The 12,217-nt window shown below is 42.0% G+C and overlaps 1 protein-coding gene across 2 annotated transcripts in view; it reads right to left on the minus strand.

The window, feature by feature from the left end:
* itgav (integrin, alpha V) overlaps window positions 1-8,430 on the minus strand; it is a 49,273-nt gene extending 40,843 nt beyond the window's left edge. For both annotated transcript variants that reach the window (XM_080412520.1, XM_080412521.1), the window contains exons 1-2: window positions 7,930-8,430; window positions 5,964-6,106 (exon numbers count right to left, since the gene is read on the minus strand). In XM_080412520.1, coding sequence (XP_080268646.1) covers window positions 5,964-6,106; window positions 7,930-8,120 — 334 coding nt within the window. In that variant the 5' untranslated portion in view covers window positions 8,121-8,430. The remainder of the gene's footprint in view (window positions 1-5,963; window positions 6,107-7,929) is intronic.
* Between the last annotated feature and the right edge of the window lie 3,787 nt (window positions 8,431-12,217).

Consider the following 12,217-nt stretch of genomic DNA (forward strand, 5'->3'; position numbering starts at 1 on the left):
ACAGAGAAGTGCATGATTATAAAACTCAGTGGACAACAGTACATAGTATTAATAGTGTGGTCTAAATATGATACTACTGTACAGACCATGTACCAATGTTTCCCACAGACTTGTTGGCACCGACTGCAGTAGTCACCGCAGACGTATGATTGTGTGTGTGTGTGTGTGTGTGTGTGTGTGTGTGTGTGTGTGTGTGTGTGTGTGTGTGTGTGTGTGTGTTTGCGCGTGTTTACGCACATGTGTCAGAAAGGATGATAGTTTCAAATTAAATGACAATTTTGAAGAGAATATCTCGATATTGATAATACAATACAATATTTTGGCCATGAGTATGGTGCTTGAGATATTCACTCAAGAAATAAGTTCCTAAAATTGTATTTGTATTCACTTTACTGGAATGAATCCTATAGACCAATGACTTGTATACAAACATTGAGACTGTGTGTGCACACAGGTTGCGTTGCAGTCCATTTATTTTCAGGAGCGCTCGTATCAGTTCACTGACTTCACTTAATGTCCTGTGCATGAGGCTTGTGAAGTGCGCCATGAGCGAGCCACTAGGCGAGCATGTACCCACGCTTTAAAGCCAATGGCCTCCGCACATCTCAGTCAGTCACAGCAATAGGGGGTGGGTAGTGTTTTGAGGACAACTGGTTCGCTTACACACGAAAGAAACGTGTGTGTGTGTGTGTGTGTGTGTGTGTGTGTGTGTGTGTGTGTGTGTGTGTGTGTGTGTGTGTGTGTGTGTGTGTGTGTGTGTGTGCGTGTGTGAGAGGGGGAGAGAGGGGGAGAGAGGGGGAGAGCGAGAGAGTGTGCACTAGCATCAGAGTGAAGCTAGCTACTGTATGTTTTGTGTGTGCTGGGTTTGTTGTATCAGAGGGAAACAGTTTTAATGATGTGTTGGTGTTTTGCAGTGTCACTGTGGTGAGTGGTGATATTTCTGTCATCATTTGGTGTGTTTGTGTCTATCAGCCATAGTGTGACTGCTTGCTTTGCTATCTTTTGTGTGCGCACGCGTGCGTGCGTGCGTGCAATTGTGTGTGAGTGATGGTGGTGGAGAAGGGTCTGGGCTGAAGCGCTGCTCCTCTACAGGCAGGCTAAGATTGGCTGTGGTCTGCTAGACAACCACAGAATACCAACGAGGCTTGAACCATCTCACTGCTAAAGACTGCCGTCTATCTCACACAGCCTAGTCGCTCACTTTTCACGCCTCTCTCCTCCAAGTGTCTCTCTCTTTCTCTTTGTTTACTTTCTCTCCCCTCAAATCCATCTTCCAAATTTCTTTCACTCTAGCCTCTTTTCCATAACGGTTCGTAGGCCAAATGAGCTTTGCTTTGCTGTGCCATGCTGCTCCAAGCCAGGTTTGTGTGTGTCTGTGTGAGCTGTTATAATTTGTTTGTGTTTCCACTAGCAGTGGAAACACAAGAAAAACTACAGTGATGTTGAGTGTGGGATAACAACATATTCCATTGAAATTGGGGTTACAGCTACACAAGTTTACAGTTAGTTGTACATAAAACTGAAAAGTAATGGCCTGTAGAATGAGATTTACACAGCTATATCGGAAATGGCAAAAGTCGCCTCAGGGAAGAAGATATCTACAATATATGGTATGTGCATGCAACAATATATCCATGAGATGGAGAGAGAGACAAAAGAGAGAAAGAGATTGTCTCAATCCAAATACACATTATACGAAACCTCAGCAACCCTAACCTTACCTGAATAGACTAATGAAACATGTGATAACATGCAATTAAGTGTCTATACAGGAGACAACAACTGGCCTCTATGAATAGTTGTGGATTTGAACTACATGTATTGTTGTCTCAACTGTAGGCAGTAGTAAATATTTTGATATGAATCTTCAATCTCAATGTTTATTGTCACATCCTATTTACAGGTAAAAGTGGGTGAAATACTCGTTTGTGCAGGATCTCAAATTTAAAAATAGGTAAAATAGGGAAAAGAGGATAAAAAAAGATTTTGTGTTGACTCTCAGAGTTCTTTCCCATCACAGGGCCTAAAACCAATAATTGAATATCCATGTCAATAAGCCCTTCCACGAGTCCCAACGGATCAGTTTGGCTGAGCACGGTTATGCTGAGCACAGTTTGCCAACCCTGCTGACTGCAAAACAGCCAACAGCCAAACAGAACCAAACTGTGCACAAATGGAAATGGCAAGTGTTCAGTATGTTCCTGTTCGGAAATTCAAAGAACTGTGCTCTGGGATTGCACAGAGCGCACACTAGATGCACTGGCTGAAGAGACAATTTGTCCGAGCGTCATGGCTGAAGGAATGAGAGATTGACAAAATGAGATGGTTGTCAACTTGTCACTTCGGTGAACAAAACGCATCCAAAGCGTCACTGCATCATCTCGTTAGCTGGCTAATATGCACCTTTAGGTTATACTTGTTTGTAAATGACTAAATAATTCTGTGCTCTACCGGGCTCTTTACCACAGAGCGTCATGTTTCTCATTCCCATGATGCATCAGTTTCCTCATGTCTATCACCTTGACCTAACCCTACTGTAACCTAACTTCTCTTCTCGCACCTCATCTCTTCTGTTCAGTCCAGTTCAATTCAGACTAATTTATCCTTCGTCGTAAGTAAAGCTGTGCTAAAAAATATCAAACATTGAGATATGCATCAGTGATGTCTGTATTGATACAATAGGCCTGTATTGAAATATTTTGTTTGACAGTTTTTGTTTGTACACACACACTTGGAAGGTTTGTTTGGGTTCATCTTGTGGCATTTTGGTCATGTGCATCGTATTGGTAAACATATCACATCATAACTCCTGTATCGGTATAGAGATAATATCATGAGTTACTTGCCAAGTTGCCAATACCCATTCCTTGTTGTACAAGAGTGTCGCTCACAGAAGAAATTATAAAAAAGTACAAATTAGGGAGTCTCATTGTTTGTCTCATCTGTCTCCACTCTTCATGGGATAATATTGTGCAACCTTGCAGCAATTGACTTTTACTGCAGGTCTTTACTGAATGACGACGTACTCCTCAGATAGTACAAACAGCCTTCTGCAGGAATCCGTCAGACAGGATGCAAGCCAGCTGAGCTGTCATTGACACCATCCCATTAAGCATGTGAGAATGCTGCCACACAAACCACACGGCAGCGATAAAATACCAGGAAACAACTGTTAGGTTTTAGATTAGTAAAAAGAAAAGAAACTGTGGACATGACGCAGACACTTGTGTCATTCAAAGCGACCCTGACGAGAAGAAGGAAATGGGAGGTGGAATGACTACAAAATAGGAAATGTTTAAAATATTACACATAATATACATACAAATGCACTGGGAAGAAGTAAAATAGTAAAATCCTCAGTATTAATTTATGGATTTGTAACTCAGAGAGTGTACAAATGTAACCAAATGGACCCGTATTTGGTTACATTTGTACACTCTCTCAGAGTTAAATTAACACGGAGGACTTTACTGTTTGTCTTTCCTATAAAGTCTGTCTCATATGTTACTGGCAGACAGTCAGAGTGAAATGTGCAATCAGCTGAGCTGTCAGGTGAACCAGTGCCCAGAGCACTGTGCCCAAAAAAGGGATTGTTTTTAACAAAGGGAGAGAAGAAATGATGAAGCATTCCTCACATTCTCTCACTACATCACGAAATGTTCATGAAGAGCAACCGATCAAACCATAATTCTGACTAACATTTTAAATATCAAGGTATTCTAGACTTCAACCTGAATGTTACTGTCACACACAGCTCCCCCTCACTCCCTCTCTCACTCTCTCCACCTTGCTCTCTCTCTTTCTGTGAGACTATTCCCTGTTACAAATACATAGAATCAGTACAATACACAATGCAGCTCAGCTGTTATGCCAGGCAGTGAATCAGTTTGCGCTCTGCATTAAGGAAAACAAAGGACAAGGAACAGGTCTGCCACTGCTCTCTCACTCTCACTCTCACTCTCTCACACACACACACACACACACACACACACACACACACACACACACACACACACACACACACACACACACACACACACACACACACACACACACACACACACACACACACACACACACACACACACACACACACACACACACACACACACACACACACACACACACACACACACACACACACACCTGACAAGTACTGAGTGTTAATTTTGTAAAGATGTATACATTTTTTACACAGACAACAAATAGCCTAATTTTGTAATCTTTTTCTCTTCCATGTTTAAATGGTGGAAGGAAACATTTGCAGGTTAAATTGGAACACACATGCACAGACACACAAGTTCACGAGCATGTCCACACACATCCTCTTCCAGTCACACATTCCACAATAGGCTCTGACATGAGGGAACAGCGGTAGAGCTATAGTAGCTAGATGAACCCTCAAACCACCTTCCTTATTAATACTATGTGTACTTGATTGTTGTCTCCGCCAGGCCGAAAGGCATGGCGAGAGAGTATGTTTTCGCCCCTGTCCGTCCGTCCGTGTGTCCGTCCGTCCGTGTGTCCTGTCTGTCCGTTAGCACCAAATCTCCGGCACCGTTGGCCCGGTCGCTGCGAAACTGTGCACACACACTCCCTGGATGCCAATTCAGAACCTCTGCCTCAAATTTTTCACATGGGCCTGTTATAGCGCCACCAGGAGGCCGATTTGTGCAAAACCCATTTTTTCCCATTACTCCTACAGTTTTTAACCAAACCTCATGCAAATCGGTACACAGTATCTCTATAGTCATGTGATCAACCCTGATCTGTCCGATTTCCCATATTTCATCCTCATTGGCTAAGGTTACCATCCAAAGTTTGCAGGATTGGTCCGTTTTGAACAAACTGCCTCAAATCATGAACGCAGCTTGCCATTTGCATAAAATTGCACACACACATTCCCACTAGGCCGAGGAAGAAATGGCACTTAAAACTTTTCGCATCAGCCTCATGGTGGCGCTATAACAGGCCGATTTGCATTTTTAACTATAACTGCACCGATCTGCGTGAAACTTTGCACGCCTACTCCCTAGAGGCCAAGGAAAAACATCTGCACTGCATTTTTCACATCTGCTTTTTACAGCGCCACCAGGAGGCCGACTTATGTCAAATACATTTTTGGATATTAATCCTTCAGATTTTATCCAAACATCACACAAATCGGTACACAGTATCTCTATAGTCATGTGATCAAGACGCATCTGTCCGATATTTCATATTCCATCCTGATTGACTAAGGTTGACTTCCAAAGTTTGCAGGATTGGTCCGTTTTGAACAAAATGTATGAAATCATGAACGCGGCGTGCGATTTCCGTGAAAATTTGCACGCACATTCCCACTAGGCCGAGGAAGAAATGCCACCCTTTTCACATTGGCCTATTATAGCGCCACCAGGAGGCCACAATAACTTACCTGACCTGGCGGAGACCTGTGCTCCGAGGAGCACTTTTTCTAGTTTATCATTAATACATTGTTGTGAATGTAGTTGTAACAACATCATCTAATGAATGATCTCTCCTACCAGCAATATAATCATCTTTGTTCAGACACATTAAAATCAGGAGCAGTAATTTAACCACAATTCGTAGTACAATAGTGTCGTGCGGCGAAAAGAGCCAATCTACGGGCTCACAAAACGTCGCATCGCAGCATGATAGATGTAGATTTTTTTTAAATGTATGCCAGGTTGAAAGGAACCTTTCAATTGGAAAAGGGCAAAGGCAGAGCATGGAGGGAGGAGGTCATGTGACACAGATCGTGAGCGAGGTCAGAACCCAGTACATCAATGGGTTTGGCCTATGTGGTCACGACACCAACTGATTGAGCCACCAGGGCTCCCCATGTCATGGCACACTGTGTGAAGGTTACATGTCAGACAGGATGTAGTCCCACTGCTGCTCAGGAGAGGAGACTTTAGATTGCAAGGGGAGAGGAGGAGAGGAGAGGTTTGTGGTCCTACCAGTATTGTCAAACTGTAGCTCCTGGCAGGCCGTGGGGCTCTTCCAGGGACAGCTGTAGACGGCTCCCCGCTCCACCACAGTGCTGACAGTGCTGCCAGAGGAAGAAGTGTTGGCCCTCGGTGCACCGATCAGAACATCCGACCTGTAGGACAGGAGGGAAGAGGAGACCGTTAAGGTGAAGAGGATTCAAGAAGAGATGTGGAGAGGCGAGGAGGAGAGGAGCATCTAAAAACAGACTTCAGTCAACACCATGAGTGTCCTAACCACAAACCTTTAGAGCCAATGTAATGACAGTGTGAAGATGTTCTTTATGGGGGAGTATAATAAGAGATCACTGTCACACCTTCAATACGCACACTGAATATAGCACACCAACAGGTACGAGGATATACAGTAGGGTGCAATCTAGTCGTTCTAGTTGGTGTGTGTGTGTGTGTGTGTGTGTGTGTGTGTGTGTGTGTGTGTGTGTGTGTGTGTGTGTGTGTGTGTATGGAGGATGGGGTTATAGTATATTAATTAACACGAAATCAATACAACCCAAACAAATAGATATGGCCTCTGGGTTGTGTGCAAACGCTGCAGTCAAGTTATACAGTCATTATTAATGTTTTTAAAGAAAACATCACACTAAACGTGGCACATACTGCCTGACATGAACACAAATAAGTTGAATCACAATAAACGAAAGTAGGAAGTAGCCTAATACATCGATGTTGCTTTAAGGTACCATTAAACAGTGGTGTAAAGTAACTAGGTATATTTTAGTAGTACATAAGTACTATACTTATGTACAATTTTTAGGTATTTTTAATTACCTGGAGCATTTACAATTTTCAGTACTTTTACTTCTACTCCACTACATCTCAGAGGCAAATATTGTACTTTTACTCCACTACAATTATTTGAAAACTTTAGTTACTAGTTACTGTGATTATTATTACAAAACATACATTAGCCACTTCAGTCCTATATACATTTCGGCCATTTGAAAATAGCAGATCTACAAGCTCACAATGGGTCGCGATGCGAAGCGTTGTGAGCTTGTAGATCTGCTCCTTTCAAAATATTGTTTATACATTTGAAAACTTGTGAAACGGGACATTCTGCGTAATGACTACTTTCTACTTTTGTTACTTTAACTACATGTTGATACCAATACATTTTGAATTCCGGACTTTTACTTGTAATAGAGCATTTTCTACATTGCAGTATCGATACTTCTACGTAAGTAAAACATGCGATTACTTCTTCCATCACTGGTTGTGTGGGACAGCCAGCCAGGGACAGATTTAACACAACATAAACCGAGAACTCTCAGACTCAGACTTGTCGGTACCTTTCAGTGGTGAAAAGTAACTAAGTACATTTACTTAAGTACTGTACTTAAGTACAATGTTGAGGTATTTGTACTTTACTTGAGTATTTCCAATTTCCAATACTTTTACTTCTACTCCATACATCTCAGAGGCAAATATTATACTTTTACTCCACTACAATTATTTGAAAACTTTAGTTACTAGTTACTTTTCAGATATAAACTATGATATAATGAAACATACATTAACCACTTTAGCCCTATTTTATACATAGGCTATTTGAAAATAGCAGATCTACAAGCTCACAACGCGTCGCATCGCGACGCGTTGTGAGCTTGTAGATCGGCTATTTTCAAATATTTAGTACTTTTACTTTTGGTACTTTAAGTACATTTTGATGCCAATACTTTTGTACTTTTACTCAAGCACATTTTTAATTTTGGATTTTTACTTGTAACAGAGTATTTTTATATTTCAGTATCGGTACTTTTACTTAAGTAAAGAATTTGAGTACTTTTTCCACCACTGCTTCTACGTAAGTAAAACATGTGAGTACTTCTTCCATCACTGGTTGTGTGGGACAGCCAGCCAGGGAACAGATTTAACACAACATAAACCGAGAACTCTCAGACTTTAGACTTGTCGGTACCTTTGATTATTTGCCGTCTTGAAGAAATCCACCGAGAATCCAAAATAGCTCCCCTGTGGTCCAGAGAACACGGAGGGCTTGTCCACGTCCAGATTAAACGCACAACAACATCTGAAACACGCCAGGATGACAACAACAACGGCCAGCGGGAAGAAACGCCACTTCAGCTCTGCTCCTCCAGACATTCTCATCAGGCTGGGAGATTAAAAAAATATATAATAAATCGATGTAGTTATATTCCCAATTATTCCCCCCCCCCGTCTGATCGTTGTTGCGATCTGATCGATCTAAACGAAACAGATTACTTGTTTCTGTTTCGGAGTCGCCACCTCTAATCTATCAAGCCGGGGTTCAGTATGAAGCCGTCATAAGCACAGATCCCTGCTGTAACACATCATCCACAGACTGACTGGACCGCAGCACAAATCCTGTTTGTTACCAAATCAGCAGCAACATTGTAACGAGCAGAGGGAGGTTTCTTTCTGTGTGTTCGTATGTGTGTGTGTGTGTGTGTGTGTGTGTGTGTGTGTGTGCGTTCGCGTGTCAGTGTTGCCAGATTCTACGAGAGAAATAAGCAACCACTTCTAGGAAAACAAGCTCAAAAGAAGCGACTGGGCCACATGAGCACTTTTTAAACGTTGGCAGGCTATTTGAAAATAGCCGATCTTCAAGCTTTGCTATAAAAAAAAAACCTTGAATAAAATGTGAAAAATGTGGAATATTTTTTGAAACATTTTACACAAATGTTGTATGGGCACAATTTATTTTCAGATGGGGGGGGGGGTGTCTGTGGACAAATACTAGCCCTGAAACATGACATACAAGCGTCATGTGAACCATGGCTAGACAAATACATATTAATTTGGGGGTCCTTGACATGAAAATGTTTGAGAACCACTGGTTTAAACAACATATAGGAAACAAGGCCAAATAAGCAACTACACTTAAGAAACAAGCCCAAGAAAACGCAACCCGCAACTACCAATATTTACAAGCAACTTAGTAGGAAAAAAAAGCCCAAAGTCGCTTGTAATAAGCAGACATGGCAACACTGGTGTATGTCGTGTGTGTGCGTGTGTGTCATCAGGGCTCGGTACACAAATACAGTACAGGAAGTGAGCTCCACCGCATCAGAGGGGCTACGAGCCGACTTCCGCAATGTAGGCGGCGCCAGTTAAAAGGGAATGTTTTATGGAACTGGTTCCCAAACACTGGGTCGAGACCCCATCTTTGGGTCGCGGATCAATTTTTATGGGTCGCGAGTAATTATCTCGCTTTTTAAAAAAAAATATTATTTCAAAAGATTTTCAAAAAAGTCAAAAATGTCATAAATTATTTTTTAAACCAAGAAAATCCATGAACTGAGAAAAAAAAATAGATTCGTTTTTTTCAAGAAGTAGTGAAAATAGCCGATCTACAAGCTCACAACGCGCGTTTGGGTCCCGGAGAGACATGGGACAAACTTAGGTCGTCTGGTTGTTCAAACTTCAAACTATGGCATTGGGACCCTGGATCGACCGTGGATCTTAAAGGGGTAGTTCACCCCGAAAATAACTTTTTTTCTATGGATTACTCACCCCATGGAGCCTTGAATTCATGGATATTTTTTTGTTTTTGTCGCATTCCTTCCTTTATTATTTGATTATAATAAATTTAGCCCCATTGATTCCGGTAGGAGACACAAATGCATTTGTGTCTCCTACCGGAATCAATGGGGACAAATTTATTATAATCAAATTATTGGCTTAGGAATGTGACAAAAACAAAAAAAAATCTATGAATTCAAGGCTCCAGGTGGTGAGGAATACATAGAAAAACAGTTATTTTGGGGGTGAACTACCCCTTTAACTGATATTCTTGGCCGTCCCCCAGGGCGGCACCATTGCGCCCAGTAGCAATATTTCATACCCAACATTACACTGCATGGAATGGAGCCTTTTCTTTACATTATCTTGCTTTTTTCGTAAGTGAATATACACACAAACAATATTCAAAGTAACAACATAAATATAAATAGAAACAATCTATAAAATACAATAAATAAAATAAAAACATACGGGCACATCCAGTTTATAGTGTGTATAGGCTACCACATACTAGCCTGGTAAACCCTCCCTCCGGAAATCTCAATTCCATTTCATTTCAGGAGTGAGTCTGGCATGATCCGCCTGTCTGCAATATTGGCTGTGCTGGAGTTGGGCGGGAGTAATACCGTTGACTGACAACCCCTTCAGCCAATGATAATTTTTCCCCTTCAGCCAATCAGCAGTTCACCAGTCTTAATGTGACGCGACGGGACTTTTGAGACAGCCATACCCAAAATGGGTTGCCTTTTTCGGGTACAATGGTGTCACTGCCCGCCCCTACCGGTTCTCTAATTATTATTTTTTAAATAGGCTTTGTCATGATTAATTGACCACATATATGAAGTTAAACAACTAAATTCTATCCAAACGATATCTTATAAGTAAATTCCGTGCCTCAAAATAGAAGTTGGAGAGCTTTTTGAAGTAAAAAAATAGCGGAGAATTGGCCGCACAAGAAAAAGATGGCTGCCGTTCGTGTTTTGGGCTCACTCGAACTCGCCACCTGATTGGCCAACGTAAGCTGTCAATCACAGAACAATGAGCGACGACGCTGATAGGCGCGGCCGTTTGGCATACACAGCCAATATTGCAGAGAGGCGGTTCATGCCAGACTCACTCCAGGAATCAAATAGAATTGAGATTTCCGGAGGGAGGGTTTACCAGGCTAACCACATACAACATACAGCACTATTGCCATGCATCCACTGAACATAAGCTAAGAAAAAAAAACATGAAATTGACAGGAATTCACATTCTTATGATAGGAGAGTCACTACTAGCCTGGTAAACCCTACCTCCGGAAATCTCATTTCTATTTGATTCCAGGAGTGAGTCTGGCCCAAGCCCCCAGAGTTGCTGAGAAACATTGAAGCTGCCACCCCAGTGGCCAAAGCTGGAACTGCAGGCGGGGAGAAATACATGCACGCGCAAAACATACTGAGAGATATTTATATTTATACATATAAATATGTAAACATATTATACATACATACATATGCATTTACATATAAATATGCATCTCGAGTGAATTTAATAAATATCTCGCGTTCAATCCTTGACACACGGGCTGCCGTAGAACGCAAAAAGGACACTAGTGCGCATGCTCATAACTCTATGGGGATACAAAATCGAACCAATAATTCTACTTCCGGCAGGTTTCCGGTAGCCTGGTAAACCCTCCCTCCGGAAATCTCAATTCTATTTGATTCCTGGAGTGAGTCTGGCATGAACCGCCTCTCTGCAATATTGGCTGTGTATGCCAAACGGCCGCGCCTATCAGCGTCGTCGCTCATTGTTCTGTGATTGACAGCTTACGTTGGCCAATCAGGTGGCGAGTTCGAGTGAGCCCAAAACACGAACGGCAGCCATCTTTTTCTTGTGCGGCCAATTCTCCGCTATTTTTTTACTTCAAAAAGCTCTCCAACTTCTATTTTGAGGCACGGAATTTACTTATAAGATATCGTTTGGATAGAATTTAGTTGTTTAACTTCATATATGTGGTCAATTAATCATGACAAAGCCTATTTAAAAAATAATAATTAGAGAACCGGTAGGGGCGGGCAGTGACACCATTGTACCCGAAAAAGGCAACCCATTTTGGGTATGGCTGTCTCAAAAGTCCCGTCGCGTCACATTAAGACTGGTGAACTGCTGATTGGCTGAAGGGGAAAAATTATCATTGGCTGAAGGGGTTGTCAGTCAACGGTATTACTCCCGCCCAACTCCAGCACAGCCAATATTGCAGACAGGCGGATCATGCCAGACTCACTCCTGAAATGAAATGGAATTGAGATTTCCGGAGGGAGGGTTTACCAGGCTAGGTTTCCGGGTGCTTCAAAACGCCACTGAGCCAAGCCCCCAGAGTTGCTGAGAAACATTGAAGCTGCCACCCCAGTGGCCAAAGCTGGAACTGCAGGCGGGGAGAAATACATGCACACGCAAAACATACTGACAGATATTTATATTTATACATATAAATATGTAAACATATTATACATACATACATATGCATTTACATATAAATATGCATCTCGAGTGTATTTAATAAATATCTCGCGTTCAATCCTTGACACACGGGCTGCCGTAGAACGCAAAAGGACACTAGTGCGCATGCTCATAACTCTACGGGGATACAAAATCGAACCAATAATTCTACTTCCGGCAGGTTTCCGGGTGCTTCAAAACGCCACTGAGCACATTCA

Source organism: Gymnoscopelus braueri (assembly GCF_963280865.1).
Source record: "Gymnoscopelus braueri genome assembly, chromosome: 18".
NCBI lineage: Eukaryota > Metazoa > Chordata > Actinopteri > Myctophiformes > Myctophidae > Gymnoscopelus > Gymnoscopelus braueri.